Source organism: Talpa europaea (assembly GCF_964194135.1).
Source record: "Talpa europaea genome assembly, chromosome: 4".
Taxonomy (NCBI): domain Eukaryota; kingdom Metazoa; phylum Chordata; class Mammalia; order Eulipotyphla; family Talpidae; genus Talpa; species Talpa europaea.
In genome coordinates, this window is record NC_140070.1 from 140,620,056 (window position 1) to 140,646,375 (window position 26,320).

At 41.3% G+C, this 26,320-nt stretch overlaps 1 protein-coding gene across 2 annotated transcripts in view; it reads left to right on the plus strand.

Annotated features, from left to right (window-relative positions):
- Positions 1–26,320, plus strand: part of ITSN1 (intersectin 1) — a gene marked incomplete at both ends in the record, with an annotated part of 113,379 nt that overhangs the window by 34,497 nt on the left and 52,562 nt on the right. Inside the window, 8 exons of one of the 2 annotated variants that reach the window (XM_084232293.1) lie at positions 1,166–1,315; positions 1,401–1,541; positions 1,884–1,971; positions 2,128–2,267; positions 13,846–13,973; positions 16,604–16,833; positions 18,438–18,574; positions 24,578–24,825. In XM_084232293.1, the coding sequence (XP_084088419.1) occupies positions 1,166–1,315; positions 1,401–1,541; positions 1,884–1,971; positions 2,128–2,267; positions 13,846–13,973; positions 16,604–16,833; positions 18,438–18,574; positions 24,578–24,825 (1,262 nt within the window). The remainder of the gene's footprint in view (positions 1–1,165; positions 1,316–1,400; positions 1,542–1,883; positions 1,972–2,127; positions 2,268–13,845; positions 13,974–16,603; positions 16,834–18,437; positions 18,575–24,577; positions 24,826–26,320) is intronic. The other variant, XM_084232294.1, reaches the window with a different exon arrangement.

The window sequence follows — 26,320 nt, forward strand, 5'->3', positions numbered from 1 at the left end:
GTGACCTTTCGTGTCTGACTGTCACTCAGCATATTTTTAAGGTTCATCCCTATTGTAGCATGACTCAATACTTACTCCTTCTTTTGATGATATACCACACTTTGTCATTAATCAGATGGTGGACATGTGGGTTATTTTACTCTTGGGGTATTATGAACAAAGTTGCTATGAACTTTCATAGCAATGCCATGGTTCTCATTTTTCGTGAAGTATATCTTAAAAATGGGGCATTTTTCTTTATAAAAAGTAATACTTGGGTTTCATTTTCTGATGATTGCTTGAGAATACTTGTAGCCACAAATGCCTTTTATTCAGACAGACACACAGATACTAACACGATTTTAATTTTCAGAATGAACAACCAAAATATTAATCAACCTTCCCTTCTTTGGGTGTTTTAAAATAAAAAATATTGATTTATTTGGAATTATTTAATAGCTTACCACATGCCAGGCATCGATAGTTCCTGGAGATGTGGTGGTGAGTTGCTACTCCACCTGCCTTCCAGAAGGCCTTACAGTGTAGTCGGAGACCAAGCCAAGGAGAAGCAATTGCAGTACAATAAAGAATTTTAGGTGTGCCAACAAGTACTTGACTTCTTGACATCATTGTCAACTTTGAAAAGACCTCACATTGCCAGAGAAATCATAGAACCTTTTATGGCAAAATTGAAATGAATGATTAGAAAAATTGGGTCGTAAACTTTTGAAGATAAGTAATTTCTTATTTGATGGATGAAATTATAATTACTCTTTTGATGAAAGAAAACTTTTTTTGTTTGTGTTTTTTTTTTTGGGGGGGGGTTGGTTTGATTATAGTGGATTAAAGAAATTTTCCTTGCTCTCTAAGAATAAAAATGAAGGAGCAGTTTTATTTAGCACTTCAAGCATTCTTAAAAGCATAAAAGAATCAAATTCAAATGGTGAAGCAATCTGTCAGTTCTCATCTCATGTAAATAAGATAGCCTTTTAAAATATGTCCTGTTCTTATGGAAGGAATACTGTATTTGTATAAAAAAGCTTTTTGTTGCTCTGTATTGTAACTTCTTATAATATTAATGATGATAACTTAAGCCTAAGAGAAAGACTTATTAGATGTTATGTTGATTAAGACACATTACATTGTGTAATAACTGAAAAATTAATCATCTCTTTATATGTCCCAGGCTGCAAAGCGAGAACTAGAAAGGCAACGACAACTTGAATGGGAACGGAATAGAAGACAAGAACTCCTAAATCAAAGGAATAAAGAACAAGAGGACATAGTTGTACTGAAAGCAAAGAAAAAGACTTTGGAATTTGAATTAGAAGCTCTAGTGAGTAAAGTTTGATTATGCTTTGTGAATACATTAACATTGAGCCTTACAAATGGTAATATCTCTTATCTTTCATTTATTAAAGAATGATAAAAAGCATCAACTAGAGGGGAAACTTCAAGATATCAGATGTCGCCTGACCACCCAAAGGCAAGAAATTGAGAGCACAAACAAATCTAGGGAGCTGAGAATTGCTGAGATCACCCATCTGCAGCAGCAATTACAGGTGAGCACATAAGTCCCTGGAAAGCTTTTAAGACTATGTGTTTTCTCTTATTTATTTCATTTATTTATTCATTCAACAAGAATCAAGCATCCATCCTGAAACCAAGATAAAAAGTGAAGATTCTTATCTGAAAGATAAGCATTTGGGCACACAGCTAATTCCTTCTCAAGAAATAGCTGTCCCCACTAGCAATTCAGTGTAGTTTTCCTGCAGAGGATTAGAGGTAAGGTTAGAAGTTTGTGAGGGCCCAGAAAAATGACTTTTGTCTGCTTGGCCTTGAATCTGGATGGGGTAGTTTTTGCCCTCGGTCATTCATTATCGTTTCCCTCCTTTTCCCCTTAGGAGTCTCAGCAAATGCTTGGAAGACTTATTCCAGAAAAGCAGATACTCAATGACCAGTTGAAACAAGTTCAGCAAAACAGCCTGCACAGTAGGTGTTTTATTTTTCAAGTTGTCCTTTTTTGACTGGCAAGACTTTCTATAAGTAAAACAAAAACTGTAAAAGCCAATTTTCCTTCCTGCCACTTTGTTTTTCTTATCTCGCAGTAGTTTTTTCCCCCTTGTTTGTTTATTTGTTTTTAAATAGGAGATTCACTTCTTACACTCAAAAGAGCCTTAGAAGCAAAAGAACTAGCTCGGCAACAACTACGAGATCAACTGGATGAAGTTGAAAAAGAAACTCGATCAAAACTGCAAGAGATTGATATTTTCAATAACCAGCTGAAGGTAACTATTCTGTGTGTGCCTCCATGTGTGCCCTACCCTTTCATTTTTCTAACTGGCTAGTTGGGTTAGGTAATACTTGGGACTTAGGATTTAGCTTCACAATTTTATCATCTTAAGAATGTTCACTCTTATCCTGTAATAAGGCCAGAATGTGAACATTTCATTTCCTGTCACAAATGATTTAGGTGACAACTTTAAGTTCAAGTAGATACTGCAGTTTTAATCTATGTTCCTATAAGAACACAATTTTATTATATTCGTTTGTCAGCCTTTGTGAAAGCTTTCCCATTTATAGATGAACACTGTAATCTAATATGCCTTGTTCTCCTTTAAAATGTGAGATTGTATCTGGCATCTATACACTGGGGCTGAGCGAGTGGCCCCAACGTGGTAGCTACCTAAAACTCAAATTCTGTTGTTACGCTTTTCCATCCTTTTGTCTGTTGATAACCACAAGTTGGACCCCAACAGCAGGCCTCCAAAAGCTTCATCCTTCTTACATTCTGGGAACACTACCAAAAAGGAATCGTTTTCTCTTCTAATGCCAAGAATATTTCTGCCGCTTCTTACCTTCAAGATTGTGCTTTGATTATAGAGCTTTATCTTGTTACCTCACATTAAGATTTTTTCTCTTGATTAATGGAGTATTGTCTTTTGTCTCCATGACAGAAATGGTATATGGTTTTGTCACACAGGAGAAAATTCAGGAAAAGGCCAGAGCTCTTTGGAGTGGAAAAGTAGTTGGATCACAGCCTCTTCTGCTCCGGGACTTAGGATTTAGCTTCACAATTTTATCATCTTAAGAATGTTCACTCTTATCCTGTAACAAGGCCAGAATGTGAACATTTCATTTCCTGTCACAAATGATTTAGGTGACAACTTTAAGTTCAAGTAGATACTGCAGTTTTAATCTATGTTCTTATAAGCAAGGGGATTTTACACTTTCCCAAATATTCATTTTTCTTTTCCAACTTAGAATCCTTTATAATGGATCTAGGCCAATTTAGCTTTTGACACTAGGAAAAAGTAAAAAGCTCCTTCTTTACTACTAAAAACAGGAAAAAATTAGAAAGCATATTTCAGATTTTTAGTTGTCCTTTGAATTGAGATTCTAGGCCAAATTGTCTAGACGTCTGAGTTTGAGGTATTTGTGCTGGGTTTTTTTGAGTAGTAGGTGATGAACTTTTCTCACAATTCCAGGAAAATACTCTTAGGGGAAATATTATTTGAGCCAACTTAGTGTTTTTCTTCATTTGTTTTCATGATTACATTGTGTGTGTATGTGTGTGTGTTTGTGTGCACTGTATGTGTGTTCTGTATGTGTATGCATGTGATATGTGGTATGTAAGCATTGCAAGTACAGCTGTGAATTCTCTTGTCTGCAATAAGCACAATAAAAATGCACACATAAACTCTTCATTGTGACTTGTCACTATTTCAAGCAAAAAGACTATGACACTGTTGCAAGTTTACACTGTTTTTTTAAGTAGTCTCTTGGAATAGAAACTACTCAGGAATCTTCTGAAGCCAGGCAGTAGTCCAGATTTCTGCCTTAATCTTAACATTCCTTTTTCTAGAAATTTAATTTCCAGAACAAGCATCACATATTAGAAAATGATACTCTACTGGGTGATTTTTGACTAATGCCGAGGCAGTTATGGATTATTTTGGTTATTGAATTTGCTATTGCCATTGCTAAAGAGAACACCCTAAAAGTGTGGCATCAGTCACCTAGCTGTTGAATCAGTTGATTAAATCAGCTGTTTCATTCATGTTAGAGAGATGCTTAGACAAAGCCTACTTTTGCCTCTTTTTTCCATCAGTGCTTTTTCCAGATATACTTATTTTTAAATAAGAACATTTCTGTTCTAATTTTAATTTTGGTTTTCTGTTATTAAATTCAAATAAATTATCCATTATTTAAATTTAAGTTAATGCAGAGAGTTAAAAAACCACAAGCCAGTGTAATTGTATTGTTAGGACTTAGTCATTGAGTTACTCATTAAAGTTACAAGTTCATTATGTTGCCTTATGCTTGTTATTTCTAATAACTTCTCAAAACTGGGCATACAAACACAGACAACATTAATTGAAGAACTGAAAGATTTATAATTTGAGATAATTCCAAGGCAGACTTATGATTTATTTTTTTTAATTTATTTTTTAAAAAGATTTATTTATTTATTTATATAAGCACTGGGTACAGTCAGAAGCGCCGGAGGGTGAGAGAATTCACCAGAGCCAGAGCGGGGGGCAGAACAGTCAGAAGGACTGAAGGACACTGCTGAGGGGCGCAGCGGGCGGCAGGAGAGGTCTGCGCGCCATGTGGGACCCTCCTCCAGTGGCTGGGGAGCAGCTGGGGATGGGACCGGCGCCGCAGAGGCTGCGGGCAGCTTCGCAACCCAGCGCTCAACTGCTGCGCCACCGGGGAGGCCCCAGACTTACGATTTAGATCTTGACTGTCACCTGCCTACCTTTGTGGGCACACTGGGAACATAAAAGTTTTCTTTCTAACTTTAGCACATGTGTTCATTAATGACTGAAAATTTTGTATGGTAAGATAGACCCAAAGACCCTTCCAATTTCATCATGCCTCTCTTGACATTGCAGTGGCTCCATGGCACCTATACTGCGATGCAAACACTGCTCCTGTCTTGCTGGGCATGGAGTGTTGTCCATTCGCCCGCAGTCCAATCTGATGGTGTGAGTTTGCTAAATCCTATGCACCCCCTCTCCCAGGGGTCCAGTGAGACCAGCTGGACCATATAGGAAAGAAATTAGGACTTAACAGATTTTATATCCATGTTGACTTTTCACCTAGAAAAAGAGAGTATTATTTACTCATTATGGGCTAATGGGGATATATGGAAGGAAGTACCTTGTGGGGTACAAATTTAAATTTGTTAGTTGACCAGACCATTACATCTATATTCAATGATGGACTCTATAAATGAGGATTACGTTTAGCAAAAATCAATTCTCACATTATTTTGGTGCAAAATTACTTGCAATAAGTTACATTCATTTTGATTTCACAGTCCAATCATGTCTAGTTCCTTAGAAGTAAAACAGGGTCATGCACAGAATAATGGCTCCCTGCTTAGCCCAGATTCTGAGGTAGAAGACAGACCTGGAAGTCTAAGTGTTTTTAGTTTCTGGAACAAAGAAGAGTTTAGAGACTAGGTATGTCTTATCATTTTCCTTTATTTTGAAAATATATAGTGTATGATTTAGTCATTTGTACTCTCTAGTCTACAATCACTCTTCTTTGGAGGGTCTCTGTATTTTTCCTTACTTCAGGAAGAATCGAACTCTTGCCTCCCTACCCAAGATCTGATAAACAATAATGTAAATTCTCAAGTCATTATTTAAAGAGGGACCAAGTTACTTCTTCAGTCAGATTGACAGATATTTGTTTCCTATGGATGGCAATATATTAAAGCCATAAGGCACTTTTTAATTAAGGTCATGTGTTGTTAAATGGCTCCGGATTCAGGTCTCTGGGGTGTTGGTGTTTACCTTGAGAGCTCATTCTTTCTTCCAGAAAAGACTGCTTTCCCGTGGATTTAAATAGACATGTACCCCATGGACATGATATTCCAAAAATGACCCCAGCACATAGGTGTCTTCCTTTTTCTAATTTATCATCCCAAATCAAAAAGTACTTGAGAAAGGAAACAGGCAGGACTCTTTACCTCACTATAGTAAATAAACTTTACTAGGAGAGGATGGGAGAAAGGGGAAACAGTGACACCCTGAGATACTGAAACTCTTGTGCTGAAATCCCCCGGTTGGCAGCCTTTGTATTTATGCTGACTTTTGATAGAAAGTTAGTCTTAGCTTTTTGATGACCAAATGAAATATTCAACCAGTGATTTGACCTGAATAATTGACTCTATTAGTAATTGCTGCTAACATGAATTAATACTTCTGACTGTAATTCAGTAGCTCTGACTTGTTTTCCAAAGTTTTCTGCTTTTATCTGCAACAAATATTTTCTCCTGCTAAGAAATCAGTAATTTTGTATTCATATTCTAGAAACACCAATTTAAAATTACTATCTATGGCTTTCCCTTTTTACCTTATTTCATAGTAAAATCAACACTCGGCATTTTTTTGTGGTATCAAAGGGTGCAAAGATCATTGTTTTTCTTACATAGAGTGTTTACTTTAAAAAAATTTATTATTTATACAAGAACTGGGGTACAGGCCAGATACGTGGGAGGGTGGGAGGATTCACCCGAGACAGAGCGGGAAACAGAATCGGCAGACTGATGAAATACACTGCTGAGGGGAGCAGCGGGCGGCAGGAGAGGTCTGCTTTGCCATGTGGTGTTCTCACCGGCTGGCCGGGATCGAACCCGCTCTGCAGAGGCTGTGGACAGCTTCATAGTGTGGCGCTCAACCTCCTGCACCACCAGGGAGGCCCGAGTGTTTACTTCTTGTGTCAAATTTGATTCTAACACATGTCATTAGCATTTCTGAGAAGGGCTTTCTGGAGAGTAGTGCCTGACTCCCTGGCCCTTGGCAATGTAAGCAGTTAATGTAGGGCAATGCTGACAGCCTAGCACCCCAGGTTTTAGTGTTTTCACTATGATTCAGAGCAGCAGCACTATGATTCAGTACAGCTTGGAGTTCTCAGGGCTCCACTGTTTGCCAAGAGGCTAGATGTCGCATTTCCTGTTGCCAGGCGAGGCCTGTCTGTCCCTCTCTAGTCAGCGTGACTGACAAGTCCTCACGTGCATGGCATAATATTGAGCATTTCTTTCTTCCCATCGGTGGCAGTGGAGGAGGCTGTGGTAGTACCTGCAAGTCTCCTGGGCTGCACCATTCCCTTAGACTTCTTTCTAAAGGCTCCATGCCCCACCTCGATCGTGCCCCTCTCTCTCAGATAAAGAAGGATGACGTGGCTTCAGTCCGTGCTGCTGTCCCCCCGTGTGGATGAGTGCTCTGTCTAAGCTGGTGTTGGCCCTGAGGTGCTATGCCTTCTGTGTAAAAGTTAATAATCATTAGTTATAAACCATGGGGTAGGAATCAATCATTCCTCGTGACAAACTGTGTGTGGAGCTCTGAACTGCAGGCTGGTTAAGGTACTGTGTGTGGTCGGCTGTCTTTCTTTATAAAAACCATTGTGTTTGCCACTTGGCCAGAAAACTTTGAAAGACAACACTGTCATTTGGATCTATGGCTCCAGATATCTGCATATTTCCATCGTGTGAAAGTCAGGGCTGTTTCAAAAAGTGTACATAATCTATTTCTTAGAAAAACTTGAGTATTTAGTACTAATTCAGAAATAAGAATGATATTCTTAATATACTTGGGAAATCCAAGCTTCTTAAATTAGATACAAAGGGCTATTAGAAACATAAATTCTGCCCCTAACGATACCTGTCCTAAAAATCGCTCCTGTGAACTGAATTGTGTGGAAATGAGTGTGCCGAGGTTGTCAGCTTCAACTACGGCTTTGCTGTTCTTGGTTTCAGACCCTGCCTTTCATGGCAGGCTCATTCATTATGAAAGCAGTGAAAGGCAGAATGTTTAGCAACCAGGAGAAAAAAAAGAAAAGAGCTGGAGAAAGCAGCACAGAGCAGAATGAGAAGTCAGGGGGGAAAGCATGCTAAGGGGAACAATGAAGGGAAGAGAAAGACCCAGAAAGAGGAGACACTGAGGCAGCAAGAGAAATCAGTATGAATCCTAATAACAGCGTTGCCTTGTCAAATTAAGTAGGATCATGTTTGGCTCTTTCCTGGTTTTCTGCCTTATTTTGTTCAAGATTTATTTCTAATTTTAGCTGCATGATCCTTTTGAAAAGACCACTCCTGCACAGAAGTAATGAAATTCTCACTCTCACTCAATGTGCTTGTGATTGTGGAAAGTTTTCCGATTCCTTGTATGTAGAACAATATTTTCTGTTCACTCCCAAGACTCAAAATAGTTAACAGATGTTGTGTATTCTCTCCCTCTCCTTCCTGCTCTTTCTTTCTCCTCTTTGACTCTCCCAGGGCACTTAGGACATTGACTACCATCAGTGTCCCGGGGAGTGGGCTTACTATTTGGCTCAATATTGGCATCATATGTAGAAGTAATATTTGGATGCCTTTAAACATGGGTATACCTCTTCTCAGAATTTAAATAGCCCCATTGATACATTTTTTATGCTCTTCCACTTTTAATGCAACAGCACATCAGTTTACCTTGATGTTGGTACAATTTCTGTGTTGTGTGGTAGTTATTTTTCAAATTTTTCTATGCAGGAACAAATACCTCTATCCTCAGGGAGTTTGTTGTTGATTGATTTCTTTAAAAGCTTTCAATCTGCTTCACAAATTGTTAATTGGGATAAGTTTCTCTATTTTAAGACCCAAAAGGCCTTTTAAAAATACTGATACTGTGTGCTACATAATATCCCTGGGTGAGCAGTAAAGTAATGTTTATTTATAGAAACATTTCTACTTTTGACTTCCTATAGGTGTTAGGTTTAGACAAATAAACACCTAAAATTTCTGATGCTAGTACCTACATCAATTTCCTATGAGGTCAATTAACACAAATAGCATGAGGGTTATTACAGATATAAGAGATTTATTCTAAACAGTTTTATTTTGATTTATAATGTTGAGTTCACAAATCTCAAGTCATTATCCAGGTGTGTTTGTTTTTGTTTCTCTTTCACACGAGACCACTTGAGGCAGAAACCCAAAAGGTTAAATGACCAAATTAGCAATGAATTTCCTAGTTAACTGCTAGTTCTTAAGCCTTTATTACTAGGGCTCCTATTACTAATTAATGTTTCGCTCTTCACAAGCATCTATGCAGTGAAGTATTTATGAAAAGCATCCCATGCATACTGTTCAGAGGAATGCTTCTATATTGCAAGTAATGTAACTCATGTAATGCATCTATTTTTGAGTGTCTCTAGGACCAAATAAAGGAAAAACAGTTTTTAAACCCAGTGATTCTGTGTCCCTTGCACAGCAGAAGAACTGTCTTTAGTAAACTTGAGAGTGAGCGCTTTCTCAAGGCAGAAATTATTGGATCTTCTTGAGAATTCAATTTGTCAAGCATATTGCTTTTGAAATACTTTGGCTGTTTGCCATAGATGTCCAAAGATGTTTTATGGTACAAATATCTTAATTCTTTAGGGGGAAATAAGTGACTTTCCCTCTTGATAAAGGAAGAAAGTTAAAAGCAAATTGATTTTCATGTATCTTAACTAATATAAGACAGAATCTTTATTTACCAATCATTTCCTTATTGTGGTTCATAAGATATGTTTTTTGAAAATCAAATAAAAGCTCTACGCCTGACAGCCCAGTTTGCATGCAGTTTCCTACTATATGGAGCCAGAGTTTATTCCTATTATACCCAGTTTGGGAATTCTGCTATGTATTCAAATTCTGTAAATATTATTGATGATAAAAATCTTTATTTTATATACACTACATATTTTATAGTAGTTTTATTTTTCCTATAACTTTTAATATGTGACTGAGCCTTCTTGCATGCATGTATACTATTTATTATGAAAGTTGTTATATTTTGTGGGAAATAATACTAAGTTACTGTGCACTCTACCTAATGCAAAACATCATACCCTTGAATAGAAGAAAAGGCAACAAGAGTTGTGCCAATGCCATATTGCCAGACAAATACCCAGACAATAAATATGTGAGTATAGTTACTGATTTTAGGGAAAAAAGTTAGTTTTAGGTCTTCCTAAAGAATCAGAAACTGACACTTGATTCTTAGTAATTCCCTATTTCTCCTTCAGTTATTATCTTAGCTGTGACAAGATTTAATAGAATTTGCAGGGTCAGACTGATCACCAGGGAAAGATAAGACAGTTCATGAAGTGATGTTTTCTTCGCGCCTTCTCCAAATAGTCCTTTCATTTCCAGCTTAAAGAATGTAATGACACCAGATTTGTCACCTTACAAATGCTTGCCCTGTTAAAATGAAAAGACTACTATAGTTGTGATTGTACTTGAGTTTCTTAAACATGTTAAAAAGAAAAGCAAAGCAGCCCTCTGCTTGCAGGGGAGAGAGCTTCGGTCTCCACAGCCTCTATTAGAGCCTCTGTAGGCAAGTCTTTAACTAGACTGGGGCATATGTTTCTTACATTGTATAGATTGCCTTCTCAGAAGTTCAGTTTTGTTTGTGTTTTAAGTTTATTAGCTTAGAAAAAATAAAGTTTCTGCTTATTTTGATTCATGCCATTTTAAGTCTGAGGAAGACTTGGAAGGCCTGTTTCTGTACAGCATCTTGATTTTCTTGCCATTGATTGTGTATCTCAGCAGTCTTTGACTTAGATGAAGGAAATAAAAGAAAGGCTTTGCAGTCTCCACATCTGGATCATAAGATGCCAGAGCCTTCTGTTACCTAATGTGAGATCTGTTATTTCATGGCTTCTGCAAGCTCCCTGCCTTGGAGGTACTTGAAGCTGCGGCTCACTTAGGTAGTTCCCAGAGAGGCAGAGCTAGCCTGTCCTGTAATGCTGTGGTGCTCAAAAATTAAGTGCTTTAAACATTTTAAATCTTATTGCATATATTACTTTTAATAATTATTTATAAAATTGTCATTAGCTGGAGTTTTTCCTGTAGATCCTTTTTTTTTTTTTTTTAAGATTTATTTATTTATTTATACAAGCACTGGGTACAGTCAAAAGTGTGGGAGGGTGAGAGAATTCACCAGAGCCAGAGCAGGGAGCAGAACAGGCAGACTGACAAAGAAGTACACTGCTGAGGGGAGCAGTGGGTCTGTGCACCATGTGGGACCCTCGCCCAGTGGCTGGGGATCGAACCGGCGCTGCAAAGTCTGCATGCAGCTTCGCAGCCCAACACTCAACTGCTGCGTCACCGGGGAGGCCCTGCTTCTCATTTTGTAGCCCCTCCTGCAATGTTACTAGCATTACTTCCGTCTGTCTTGACTTTGTTTTTTGTAATCAATTTTTTTATCTATCAATCAACTACCACTGTTAGAGCCTGGTATAGAAAGGAAACATGCAGTGAGTGTATTTCTTTGGTAAAATGAAAAATCTTCATTTGTGCCCAGGTCTCCCTGCACATTGGTACATCATGGCCAGCATCTGTCTAGCTGGCCAATGTGAGTATGAGTAGTACTGGTTGTTAGTTACTTTGACTATTCCCTGTCTATAGATACATTCCTTCCCCTACCCCTACGTTAAGCAAGAATTTTTTTAACAAATGACAACACAAAGCAGGAACTTTTAAAATAAATGATAATGTTCCTGAACAGCAAACTGAAATGTTACCCCTCCTCTCTCATTTCTTAGTCCTTTTTATTTAATTTCAGCTCAGAGTTATTTTGCTTACTGGGTATACCGTTTTGGTTTATTCCTGTGATAAGAATAAAACCCTAAATAAAAGAGACACTGAAATAAAGAACACATATTTATGTGATGAACATTGTCTAAGAATTTCACAGATCTTAATGCTAAAAGAAACCCTGAAAGTTGTCTACTCCGCTTCAGCTTCTGGCCCGAGTCAGGGACCTGGAATTAGAATCCAGGTTTCTTTGTTCCTAGTTTAGTAACTTCTAATTATACTCGGTTGCTGCAAATTATCCTTTCTGAACCTATTTTATACATTTGAAGATGAAATTTTAAAGTAGGAAGAAAAGGCAAATCTGAGTTTTTTTCACTTTCAAAGGTTCTCAGGTGGTGAACAAATGTCTGAGTAAGCCCATCCCTGTCTGTGAGGGGCCCACTTTTGGGTCCCTCTCCTGGAACATTAGAGTCTATTGACTCTCACTCCACTGCAGTTTTCCTTTTCACATGCAGTTACTAACGAGCTAAGGGAGCAGATTCCTTGTAACTATAGGAATTGGCTTGTTTTTTCCTATTTCTCTCTGAAAGATCAAACCTAAAATATTAACCAGATTTTCCACTCATTTGATTAGAGAATACTATTTATGCTTGATTTCAAATTACTATGGAAAACAATACTGCTAAATTTTTTGACAAGTTTGAGTTTTACTTCCCTTGCTATGACTGGGAGAAAGCGAATGAGAAATGGAATTCTTTTTTCCAGGTGTTGATCTGCTTCTCTTAGGACTTTAAACAAAGGCTTTGCCATTACTGCCAGGCTCCATTCTCAACCCTCCAGGTGCCTCAAAGCTCAGCTCCTGCCCCTACTCTGTTAGTACTCTTCCTGCTGCGCCTTGCTTGGATACTGTCTGCTGGGAGGACTTCCCCACCAAAGCCCACTCCTTTCCACTCTTCCTTGTATTCCCTTCCATCCAGTCTTACCCCCACCTCCCCAAAACCACGGACCCCCTCAACCTCCTGATCCCCAGTTAAATTTTTTCTTATATCTCATTGATCCCTTTTAGAACCTCAAAGTAACCTATATTACACACAGTTCTTGTACATGCATTCCAACCTTACCATAACACACTAGCTAGTAGAAAAGTTTAGCCTAACTCTCAGAGCTTTTCTCTAAGAATAAGTTCATCTTAATGCTGATCTCATACAGGTAATATTTTTCCCTTTGTTTTTTAGTCTCAGAATGAATCTAAAGGTAGAAATTTAAGGCAGGAAGAAATCTACTCATCTGGACTTGCCAGGGAACAAGGCAAAGCAGGCCCTAGTTCTTAAAATCTTACCGTATATAACCTAGCGCTGCCCACTGGGGACTAGTTAATCAGACCAGGAAGTCAACTGGAAATACACTTTTGGCTCTGTGGCCACTTTGATTCATCAGATTTATTGCTAGCACAAGAAAGAGGAGTTTTGGTGAATCTGGTAGTGACCTGTCATAGATTTGTTTGATCCCTCTGGAATTGAGAGGGTTTCTGCCCCCCCCCCCTTTTTTTTTTTTTTTTTTTTGTTCTTATACTTTTGGGTGTTTGAATATCTCACTTGAACACTTTAAATTTCATAAATACTGTATTTCCAGTAGCCTGCTTAGGAAATGACTTTTAGTCCTGGGACTAGTATCAAGTAAGGAAATCCAAGGAATCTTCCAATCATAGTTTTTTACTCTCAACATGACTGCTCATTTAGTTTAGAGCCACTGACACTTCTTTACATGCGGGTTTGGTTGAGAAGATGCCGTGGGAGAGCTGGACCTGCAGCTTGGCGGGAGAGTTGTGGCGCAGGGGCCTGTTGGTGTCTCCTAGGAACGCTCATCCTAGGAAGGAAGTGTGGTTGTGATGGAGGAGGTGTGTGAAGAGGTGTGTGTCTCCAAAGGCAGTAGAGGCCAGCGTCCATGCATTAGCAGAAGCACCCCCAGGTTTTAGTCATAGATGTTACCCTGTGTTAAAACTGGTTAAGTTTCTTGTTATTGCTGAGTCTTGAAGAGTGTGGCTGCTCAAATGCCCTTTGCTAGAAGTTCCTTTAAAAGCACATCATGGAAAATGGTGGCATGCATCAAGGCTACTAAAGCACACTCTTGAATGGCTATGGAGATTAGTCATGTCAAAATGCAGAGTTGTAGAATTTTCCAGATTAACGTTTTTCAAAATAATGTCTCTGCGCTTATGTTTCCCATGAGGAAGTGTTGCATGTTGATAAGCCTATCACCTCTTGGACAGGAGCTGTTTTCTTGATTATTTACAGGAACTAAGAGAAATACATAATAAGCAGCAGCTCCAGAAACAGAAGTCCATAGAGGCTGAACGACTGAAAAGGAAAGAACAAGAGCGGAAGATTCTAGAACTGGAAAAACAGAAAGAAGACGCCCAAAGGTGAGTCTTGTCAGTGGCTTGTGGGGCCCTCTGGAAGGAAACTTGAGTTTTTACCATTTTTTGCCTGGCTTCTCCAAGTACCAGAAAGAGCTTTCAGTGGTGCGTGCGTGCGTGCGTGCGTGCGTGCGTGCGTGCGTGTGTGCGTGTGTGTGTGTGTGTGTGTGTTGGGGTGGTGTACAAACACATGTTGTAAATAAATCTTTGCATAGATAAGTACCCCCTGAGGTTTTTGGTTAGTTCCCAGAGCTCCCCCCAAACTGCTACTATGTGGATAAATGGAATTATACAAGGAAATTGGGACACTTGTTATACTCATTTGCATGCCAATGACCAGAATACGTTTCCAGTTCACAGCCTTTTAATAGCAGTGGTGGCCAGTGGCAGGGCTTGGATTAGAGCCCCAGCTTGCTCCCCACCCTGGGTTTCTGGGGGACTGACTGTGTGCCCCTCCCCCACCTTCTTGTCAGCTGCAAATCACACTTGACTACAAAAGGAGAGCATTTGCTGCTGCTGGGGAGACAAGCACATTCTTGTCTGAATTACTTGTGTTTGTGGGGTTTTAAATGTTTACTTGTAACTCTGCAGTGAATTGTAGAAATGTGTTTTGTGACTTTTGGTGTGTCTGATTTCATTATTGGCTATTTGCTTTTAGAATTTCATTTAGTTTTAATGCCATGAGACAAAAATGACTAAGTCAGCAATGATACAATGATACAGTGTAACTTATGGAATTTGGTTATTGAAATGAGATGAAAAAGATAAAGAAGGAAATGCTTGAGGAAGTCGCTGGTGATAGGGGCTGAGCTGGTAATCTGCCCGAGCCAGGCATGTTTTCTGGTGGGTCTGGATAGTATCCTGAAGCTGGTGGGTTTTTTTGTTTGTTTGTTTGTTTTTTCATGCCAGTAGGTGGGTAGGAAGGATCTCAAACCAATTTAGAGAACTATTTTCTCATTTGATTGGGGGTAAGACTAGAATTACGTGCCAAGGATTCATTTCTTGGAGGTGTTTGATTCATTAACTCTGCCCTTTATCTTATCTTCAAAGTTTGTAAAATGCTTTGAATATTCCCACTCTACTGCACTGAACTTTCATATCCCCGAAGAGGAGACACAAACACAACCTACCATAGTTAAGAAAGGTTAGGTTTTCTGCATGCAGCTTTACAGATAAATAGTACCCGGAATTTAGCTTCAGAAATGACATAGTTATTCACAAGTGGTGACCTTTAGCAGTGGGAAATGTTGGGCAAATTTTGTTCTGGCTGTGTTGTTATACAAAGCAGTTAAAAGCTCTCTCCCTCCAAAACGTGTTTTTTATATTTTCTTGTTTTGAAAACTGTAAGTAAAATGTTTAAGATGTAAGCTAAAAAGAATAGCATTACACATTCACACAGAGCAGAAATCGAATGCCTAGCTTTGAGATGGAGCAGAGGTGTTGTATTTGTTTCTGTTACGCGCCCTTGCCAGGGTCTTCATGCCAGGAGAAGTTCTTGTGCACTGACCTGGGTGCGGCTTACAGTCAGGCTGCCTGGGCTGCTGCTCTGGGCAGCATGCACCAAGTGACCTTATGAGGGTAATGATGGGACTAACCTACCTGGTGTGAAGGTTCAAGTAGTTAGTGTAGATGGGGGGCCAGTTACTGTCCTCACTGGAGCATTTACTGTTGTACACTAGTTTCATCCAAAGTGTGATCAGCTAGAGTGTTTCTGATTTTATAAAATGTTATGAGTAAGAGAAAAATCATCCCCAGTCTTTCTTTTTTTTCTTTTTTAAAGATTTCTTTTTTAAAGATTTATTTATTTATGCATACAAGAGCTGGGGGTACAGGCCAGAGGTGTGTGGGGGGTGGTGTGTGTGAGAGAACTCACCAGAGACAGGGGGGAACAGAACAGGCAGATCGAAGGAAGTACACTGCTGAGGGGAGCAGCAGGCGAGTCAGGAGAGGTCTGTTGTGCCATGTGGGTAGCTCCCTGACTGGCCTGGACTCGAACTTGTGCTGCAGAGGCTGTGGACAGCTTCACAGGTGGCGTCTTAACCCCTTGGGCCACCAGGGAGGCCCATCCGTCTTTCCCTCAGGGTTCCAGGTGGAGGCCATCTTAGTTTTCTCCAGTTGCAGGTAACTCTGTCAGCTGCTTTGAAAAGCCAAGGCAAAGGGGTTGAATTCAGTCAAACTTAAGAGGAACTGTCACTGGCAGGTGGTGACTAACTCAGGAGTTCAGAACAATCTCCTGCGCCCAGTTTGGGGCACTCATGTGTGCACAGAGGTGTGGTGTTCCCTCAGTGATCTGCATGGTCACGGGCTTACTGAAGCAACATTTCATGCGCGGTGTTGGGTGGGCCTTCTCTTCGGGTTGTCACCTTCCTGTGTGTTTCACGACTTGCTCTGTGCGCTGATCTACCAATTTTCAATTGAGAGGTATTTTTGTTACTCTTATGACCACTTTATAAGATACATGAAAAACTTCATTTCACTCTGCGTGGGGGCCCTGAGAGCCCTTGTTTCCTTTGTGCCGAGGGCCCCGTCCCTGAGGTCTAGCGCCCCCTGGCTCCACAGAGACTTTGTGAGGAAAGACACAGTAGCAGTGTTACCGGGCGTTGCTTCCTGGCTGAAATCGAGCGTTTTGTTGACAGACGAGCCCAGGATAGGGACAAGCAGTGGCTTGAGCACGTGCAGCAGGACAATGAACACCAGCGTTCCCGAAAGCTCCACGATGAGGAGAAACTCAAGAGGGAGGAGAGCGTCAAGAAGAAGGACAGTGAGGAGAAAGGCAAGCAGGAAATGCAAGACAAGCTGAATCGGCTTTTCCACCCACATCAGGAGCCAGGGAAGCCGGCTGTTCAAGCCCCCTGGCCCACCACAGGTATGAGTAGCCAAAAAAGAACTCTCGAAAATAACTCACTTGGCTTCTGGGTCCCCTTGAGATGCGCCTTTATCCGATCAGGTGCTAGCTTGGCTCCGGGAGCACTGGAGAGAATGCCAGTCTTTTTTGAGCAGTGCAGCTGTTCCTTCTCTAATTAGATAGCTGCTTAATTCTTCTTAGGCCGCCATTACCCAGGAATCCAGAGGTCTTTTGCAGAATTAACAGTAGGTTCGTGTTATACATCTGCAGAGAGACCCAAAACTTCCCTGCCAAAGGCACCTGCCAATTCCCCACTTGGTTATTTTCCTGGGAATAGCTCACCTCCTGGGAATAGCCACAGGATGTGGCTGCTTCTCCCCGAGCCCACATGGATGTCACATTCACTGTCTCCAGCCTGCACTGTCTCAAACTGGTTTTTACCTTTTGAAAAGTGTGACTGTTCTTTGCCCTTTGATCATAAATTGCCTCTTTAAATAGTGAGAAAGGAAAGACTTTGAGATAGCTAAAAAAAGGTATCACTTATATCAGATGCAAAGTAGAGTGTCTTTTTAAACCTCTCCTGTGGCTGTGTGACATTGCACCGCTCTGCAGATAACGTGCAGCTGAACAGAATGGCTGCTTGTTGCTTCCTATGACAGAATGTGTCAATTTGACTTATTTGGTCATCACTGTGTTTTCTGTGCTACGGTATATAAGAAGAAAAGAAACCCTCTAGTCCATAAAGGTTTATTTGCTTTCTGTTTGCACAGTGGATCTGTGAGTCACAATTTGCCTACACCCTCCTTGCATTAGGCGGCACAGGCGGGCCAGGCATCAGGCCCACACGGGAGTGTGCCCAGAGCAGGGCAAACAATGCTGTCACACTTGTTTTTGACCTGAAAACAACATTCCCATTACTTGATCATAGGCACTTAGTTAAAATCTATATGCTTCCTCTGGGGAATAGATACAGATTTTTTTCTTTCCATCTCTCGGTGGGGCGTTTCTCCCATCATCCAGCCCAGGCCACATGAAGATGATGCCCTCCCCTCGCTGCTTGTCAGACAGAGAGCTACCTGTCACAATACTTGCTGCAATTGGGCAGAACATCTCAGGGCCGTGACTACTTGTTGTTAACCAGAATTCAAAGTGCCCCTGCTCACCTTTATTTCTTAAAATACTGTTTCATGAAAAAGCTAAAATACTCTCATCTAGGGTTTGTCTTTAGACTCATTTTTCCCAAGCAAGTCTTGCTGATTCAGATTTGGGGTCCCGTTCTAACTGCTGCATTGTGACTCAATGCCCTGGGTGGGGAGAGGGGTCACTGCTTTGCAGATGCTGGGGCCTGAGTCAGGAGGCAGCAACTGGGACCGAGACAGGTCATAGTGCTGACATCCGATGACCCCTGTTCCGGAGAGTCTTCCAGTCACCTCTGCATTTGAGTGGCGGCGTCAGCGCTGGCTCCTCTCGGGCATTAGGCAAGCTTTTCAGAAATCACTTAAATGGATGGAAATAGTTCAGTGTTGGGCAGGCAGTAGAGGAGATGTTCGGTATTTGGCTTGTGATCATACATTTGTGTTCCATGTAACATTTTTGTGCCTTTTCTCCAATTTTTTTGTCAACAGAAAAAGGCCCCCTTACATTTTCTGCACAGGAGAATGTTAAAGTGGTGTATTACCGAGCGTTGTATCCCTTTGAGTCCAGAAGTCATGACGAAATCACCATTCAGCCCGGCGATATAGTCATGGTAAGAAAGACTCTGGTGACAGTGTGATGTCTGTTGATAAACTATTGTACTTGTCAGATAATCAAATAACCTAGCATCTGGGTCTTTGACATAGAGGTTCAATCTCCTTCCATTTAAATGAAGATGGCATTTAAAAATATATGGTATATCACTTTAAAATGGAGTTATTAGAGAAGATGTGTTACCGCAGCCTAAGCATATTTGTAAATCTAAATGTCCGGTAATCTTAGAGCCGAGATTACTACTTCTACTCCGTGCACAGTCCTGTACGAAATAGCTTTGAATGCAAAGTACTCTATTGTCATTTGCACAATTGCCATTGATACCTTATGTATGTCTGGGTGAAAACATCTTTTTCCAAACTCTTAATTTGTGTAAATTTTAGACTGTGTGAAAAGTAAAGCATTAAATACAGTTCATCTGCATTCCCACTCTGTAAATGACAGCTGAAACTGCTCCGAATTTTGCTTGGCTGTGTTTTTTTTAATTATAATACTAATTACATATAATCTTATGAATGTAACTAAAATTGCAGTATCTAATTTAAGAAAGGATAAAGCAGTGTGAAACACCTCAATTATTTTCTAAGAGATCTAGTTATTAACTGAATATTAGGAGTTTTAGAGGTGGTCAAACTTTGCGTTGTTGTTAGCATTGTTTTTTAAGGTGGGATTGGTTCAGAACCTTAAAAGAACTAAGAAAGCTAAGAATTAAGACAGACATGTCTCGTTCTAGGATGAAGTACAAAGGGCATTTTGCAGGGCCCTTACTCATACATCTTGCACACGGACATCATATCTCTGTATAGAATGTACAATATATTCTCTCTATAGAATATATTTAATGGGCCAAAATATGCTCAGTCCCCTCTCCTCTTGTTTTCTGTTAGTTTTTGTCTCTGGTTATCATGGCTAGAAATGAGGGCCAAAGGCCAGAGGGCCTGGTGCTGAGTGCCTGAGATGTGCCTGGGGCCAGCTAGTTCATTCCTTACAGACAGAACTGCTGGTAACTCAGCAGGGCAGTGCCAGGCGACTGCTTCTAGTGGCCTGAAGCTACTTCCCTCACAGGGCTGGCCTGTCACACAGCAGGCACGCCCCACCCACCACGGCTATCTAAAGCATGGCAATAGGTGTGACTTCCAGTAGATGCGCTTCACTAAGCCATTTGTTACATTGTGAAAAAACAATGGTAATGTTTTTGAAACTGAATTTTGTTGCAACACAAAGTGGGGAAAATTAAGATAAGGAAATGTTGCCAAATGTTACAATAAGGAAATGTTTCAGATGCTCCATCTTTTAATGAAACAAGGTTGCTATATTTTGGAAACTGGTCTCATTAGTGATACTGAGTACTTTTCCTCCCATTGAAGGGCTGATCAGGAGACTAGACTGGACTAGATGAATAGAGTTGAGATCTGCTGTAAGAATAAAACATTTCATTAAACATATATTTTGCCTTGCTTTTCAAACCTTTGCTTTCCTGGTGGAGGTTAAAGGGGAATGGGTAAGTGCCGAGCAACTGTCAGGAATCTGCATTTTATTACATGTGTTGTTTTCTTAAATCATGTTAATTCTGTGTAAGTACACATATCTTTGGGTGTTGTCATGGCAGTACAGTATATTTTGAGCGTGCACAGTAGGCTGTGCTTAAAAAGGAAAGAACAAAACAGCATTGTGGAGGGGCTGCTCTGTGAGAGTCCTGCTACCATGTCAGCTCTCTGTCTCAGGCCATCGCCAGAAGTCAGCCACAAGTAGGTTAAATTTGAAAGATAAAATTCTACAAATATTTTTGAAGGAGAGTTTTGGAAAAATTTTCTGCCTAAGAAATGTCTTTCTGTTAAAAACCAGAAGTGGTAAATAACAAAATGGACAGATTTGACGACACACAAAAAATTAAAATTTCTATATTGCAAAATGCATGAGACAGAGGGTTACTATTCATGTTGCATAAAGACTATGAAAGGTTACTATGAAGACAAGCCACAAGTCTTAGAAAAGTTGGCTGAGGATATGAAGAAACATTTGCAAGTGAAGTAAATGATTTTAAAAAATAAATGAAAAGACACTTCATGTCATTGGTGCTCAGGAAAATAGAAGGTAAAAAATTGCAGAGATAGCACTTTTCTCCTCACCCGAGCATGTTTTAAAGTTTGGATATTATCAAAGCTTTGTCAAGAACGTGGATATAATATATTTGGTCTGTGTGGTTGTATGCATTAGCTAAGCCACTGGGAAGGCAGTTTGGCAGTGCCTCCTCAGATTTAAAATTCTTGTTCTCTTTGACCCAGAAATCCTGTTATTTCCCTCCACTAGACTAGGGAGGCCAGAGACATAGGCGCAAATATATGTGTACATGTATATGCACAGGTGTATGTGATGGGTGTTCATGCAGCACTGTCGGTGAGAGCAAAGCAGGAGCAGCCAGCGTCCCTGCGCAAGGTGGCTGCTTCAGCAAGGGACGCACAGCTCAAGAATTGAGTTGTTGCACTAGTGAAAGGGAACAATTTGCCGGCTTCTAAGTCTGAACTTTAGAAAACTTTTACTCTCCTCATTCAGGAGTTTGGGGAAAAACCTCATAGCATGCTCCCAGCACAGCCTGAAGCAGTGCGTGCTCGCGGCTCAGTCACTGTTTAAACCTGTTTGTTGTCTAGGTTCTTCGTCTGGCTGGTGAGGAGAGGCCATTTCTGCTCCTTCTTTGTGACAGGCCAGAGGTGTTAGAAATATGAGTGCTGTCTCGTGTGGGAGCCGGGAGGTGGGAGCCGGGAGGCTTGTGGACAGTAGAGAGACAGCGTAGAATCAGTCTTCAGCTACAGGCACTTGAACCTGACCGCTGCCACGTGTGTCTGTGTCAGTCCCTAGTGCAGCGTCATTGCTGAGCTTCCTAGACTAGATAGGGCCCTACTCCCAAGGGGGTGGCAGAGGATTTGGGCTTCCCTCTCTGAAGACGCCCGGAGAGGCGCAGGTGCTGCCAGGTGAAGCAGTGGGGATGGTGACACAGAATCGTGTTAAAACCAGTGTCCCTAATATTTCAACACTTACACATTTGAGACTTAGAGCTCCCCACAGGTGAATGTGCTGTATTTAGAGAAAGTCTACAGGTAAAAGTCCATGTGACAGCCAGCCACATTTCAGGGAGGTTGGTGTCTAGCTTTCCTGGTTCTGTCCTAATCTAGTATAATATTTTCCCATAGTCAGATTGGTATTTTGATAATGTTTCTGAAATCTAGGCAGAAGTATTTTTCTCATTTTCATTTGAGAACCTAGTGCTATGTAGTCCACTTAATGTGAAGCAGGAATCTGTATTGTAGCCTCTGAACTTTAAAATTAGTTTAACCAGCTATTAAAATTAATGAGTTTTCTGTAAGACCAAACCAAACCCACTGAGACTATCATCTGGTCAAAGTTGACCAGTGAATTTCCTTGGGTAAAAGTGAAATGCTGATTTCACTATTGTCGGGAAGCATGGGAGGAGCTCTTGTTTGCACAGATAAGAGGCTGAAGTAGCGCCCTCTCCCTTCCTCATATACAAACAAGTACCTGGCAGAGGTGCAGCCTGCATCCTGTCCTGGTAGGGGCAGGGCTGGGGGTGTAATCAGTTACTGTGGTGTCAGCTGGACCTGCCCATAGGTTGAGACATTCCTTAGGGCTTCAGATCCAATTCTAGGTGTCAACCAAAAGTCTTGTTAACCAGGTAAGACCCTGTGTTTCAGGGGAATGACAGATCATAGGATATCCATTAAGAAAAGCAACTGACATGTGAGAAGGTGTAACTCAGACAGAGCAGTAGGCTCTGTTTGGGATAGAACTCCAGCTCCTGAGAGATTGCTACTGGTGAGAAGGTGAAGCCAGAGGACCTAAGGCACCAGATAAGTTTCTAGAGCAGACAACCCCTGAATACAGAGAACCAGAGATTGTTACCTAAAGTGAGGCAAAGACCAGGCTTCTACAACAGGACAAAAGCTCAGATGAGACAACAGCATAGAAGTGATAGCTGGTACTAGAGAGGCGGCTTAGTGAAGTCTATCATGAGACACCTCTCTGCTGGGCACTGTTCCAGTTTCATCACACCAACTGCTGAGACAGGGACTGTGATTCATGCTGCATCCCGCAGTTTGGGCCAACGACAGACCAGGTACACATGCTGTGTCCATACACTCTGATGCTCGCGCACAATGAAATCACCTTCCCACACTGAGCCCTGTCTTTAGGCAATGCATTATTCCCATTTTATAGATTAAGCAGCTGAGGTGCCAGGAGATTCAGCTGCCCTTTGTCAACCAGAGAATAAATGTAGATCTCGTGTTTAAATAGAGGCAATTTGACAGCAGAGCCTCGCTCTTGATGTTTGCAGCTTCTGGGCTGAGTTTTTGGGTGTGTGGTGCAAGCTCCTAGCTCACACCTGCCTGACAACACCTTTGAATTGAAGACCCCAAGCTTAGCTGTAGAATCTCCGGGGAGTCGGGGAGGGGAGAGTGGTAGTGGCCCTCACTACCCCTGGCCTGAAAGTGACCATGTTTTCAGTGCAAAGCAACTGTTAAATTGTGTCCCTAGATCACCAACAATATAAATGAAGGACAGGCATCCGGCCACTTAGGCCTAGCATAAAATAAGATCCAAGGAAGAAAATGTCATCTTAAATGCTCATCTAGGGAACAGTTGGGGCTGCCCAGAAAAAGAAAAGTAAGAACAAAACAATGTGGGGGAGTTGAATGAAAAGTGGCTAATGTGTTCACATCTGATAGAAGTGTGAGCGGGAATAACAGAACTGCAAAGCCAGAAATAGAACCCGGGGAGCAGTGTTGCACTTTATCTCGGGGAACTCCTCTTTGGAGAATTCTCAGCTTTCAAAACTGCTTTCTTCATGACAATAAGGCTTCCCTATGGTAGGACAGCAAGGGATTGTCCCCTGCTTACTGTATTCAATAGTAGGCCATGATGTCCACCCCCATGCCAAGCATTTTTTGATTCCCGCAAGCCAAAATAAACCTTATACTATAGTACTTACTCTATGAATACAGATGTTTGCTTTTGTTTATTTTTTTAACCTGAATATGTGAATGGATTAGGAACATGACATTTTCCCAGCATATTGGGAAATAAAAATAAGGTCTCTGATAAACCCTTATTTAATTTATAGTAATGAAAATGATTTTATAATTGTAAATGTAATTGTGCTCCAAAATCATTCTCTCATTGCCCATAAAATAGTGGGACTAGCTTGTCAAGATAAGTAGAATCATTTTGGTGATTTGAATGAGCCTTTTGCATCAGAAGAAAAATAAAATAGAGACATTAGGAGACCTTGGTGTAAGGCACAGCCTCTGTGACATTTTTAAACAGGAGAATTCCGTATTCTCATGTACTTTGTGAAATTAAAGTTCAATACATACACAGAAACACTATAGAACCCTCATAAAATTGTTGTAAATAATCTTCCTCAATTTTCTCATCATGTGTCTTGGAGTTTTTGATGACCTAACACAGCCCTCAGCTTTGCTTCCTGCTTTGCTGTAGAAACCGTCTGAGGCTGTTTTGTTTTTTAAAATCTTTTCTTGTCCTGACGCTGAATAAATACTGCTTAGTTACTAGAGATCTTTAGAGTACTAAATTTATGTTGATTACACCCTTTGTTTGTAACAAACCCAGGACAGATTATTTTTAATAATATGATGACTTCGTAAGTGACGAAGTCTGTCTGTTAATTCGAATAGCTCTGACTATTGAAGCCATGGGCCTTTAGTCTTAGGCACTTTATCTTAACTGCTATTATTAGAAAAAGAAGAAAAAAAACCCAAGAAAGCACAGAGTTATAAGGCCTTGAATTACAGCCCCCACTGTTGTTTCAGAGTTAGTGTTTAGAGCGCTCTTCCCAGACACCTAGACTCAGAATGTGCGGGAGGAACGTCTCTGCAGGGCAGCAGGCCGGCAGTCCGAGGCGGGAGCTTAGATCCGCGGTGGGCTGGGTGTCTTCACGGGCTCGTTTAGTGCAGCTCCCACTAAACCCCATCATCTCCTGCAGGTGGACGAAAGCCAGACTGGAGAACCGGGATGGCTTGGAGGAGAGTTAAAAGGCAAGACAGGCTGGTTCCCCGCAAACTATGCCGAGAAAATCCCAGAAAATGAGGTTCCTGCTCCAGTGAAACCTGTGACGGACGCCGCCTCCACCCCTGCACCCAAGCTGGCTTTGCGCGAGACCCCCGCTCCTCTGGCTGTGACCTCTTCTGAGCCCTCCACGACCCCCAACAACTGGGCCGACTTCAGCTCCACGTACGTTAGGCATGCTGTTTCTGATGACTCGTGAGACCCCAAGTTAATAACCTTTATTTTTTATCCTCTGCATGTTTTTGTAGTTGGGGTTTCTGCTCTGCGTCAGGAGCTGGCTCATGCTCATTGCCACTCTCTCTGGCCCATGTGCTGCCAGTGCTGGGTTGCCTCCTCTGAACTGGATTTAACTCTATCCTTGCTCCTCAGTGCTTCGCCCTGGTACAAAATAAAGCCTGATTCCTTGTTTTGCTCCATAATTTGTCTGTATCTTTCATTTTTGTGGAAGAAATGGAGAAACCCAGTTTCCTCACACTGCCCAACACCCACATCAGTCAGCACATATTCAGAGCCCCTTCCTGCATGTTTGTCTGGACAGAAAGAGGACATGAATTCAGTCATGTGTTTAGGGATGAGATAGCTGTTTCCTTTAATGTGTGCTTCTTTCATCAGCCTTGTACAAATGACCGGGGGAGTGAGGAGCTGTGCATATGTGGCCTTGGTCAGCAGGAAGCAGTGTGAAAGTGGAGGTCTGGAATGAGAGGAGAGGCGACCGCTGTCACTCTCTGGGTCCGTGATCTGGGAGGCCATGTCTAAAAGCAGTTTATACTAGCGTCCAAGGGAAAGTGACTTGAAATGTTCTGAATTATTTTTCCAGTGTAATCATCTTGCAGTGTAATCATCTTGCACAAGAAGCAAATTGAGGGCAGGGAATCAAAACGTAAAGCTGGAGAAAGATGAGGTGGGTCAGCGGAAAGAAAGGAGCGTCCCAGCCAAGGGCAGGAGCAGGTGGAGGGATGGGTGTGAGGAACAGCAGGGTTTCCAGACTAGGTTTCCTTATAAAAGGTTGAAAGTGTTGCCAGAGGCCCTCGCTACTCTGTGCTTTAAAGGTAGCCTTTCCTCAGCAGGATTCCAAGTTGAACTCTCCCTTCATCTCTCGATTTTGATCAGAAAGTTTTAACTTTCTAAACTGATGTTCAGGCTAAAATCGAAGACAAATGCCACGTGTCCCAGGATTCTGCTTCTCTGTGGCTCAGTGGGTGGACCCCTCCCTCCATAAATGTATGGTGTGCAGCGCGACCTGCCAGAATCTCAGGCTTCTTATTTTCCAATCCCAAAATCGGGGCATGCAGGCTGACCAAAGTATTACTTTGCTTTTCAAATTTGTTCGTGATGTAAAAAGCAAACTGCACTTAGATCTGCATTCACACAGATGTGTTCATTTAAAATTACCAAAATCTGCCAATGAAAACCACCCCCAGGTCCAGGATGTGGCCGGGCACTGGTGGTGTGAGGGAGAGTGCCAGAGACGGGGTGTGGCCGCCACACTGGTGGCTTCAGAGGTGGTGTGTTGCTTCTTTTTTGCTGATTGTTATTACCATTGACAGTGGTGGTCACGTGAGGGTGTTTCTCTGCTACTCCTGAGTTAGCATGTGTTTCCCATGCCAGTATTTTTATAACCCTCACGACATACCCAGAGAGGCAGAACATGGTCCCCAGC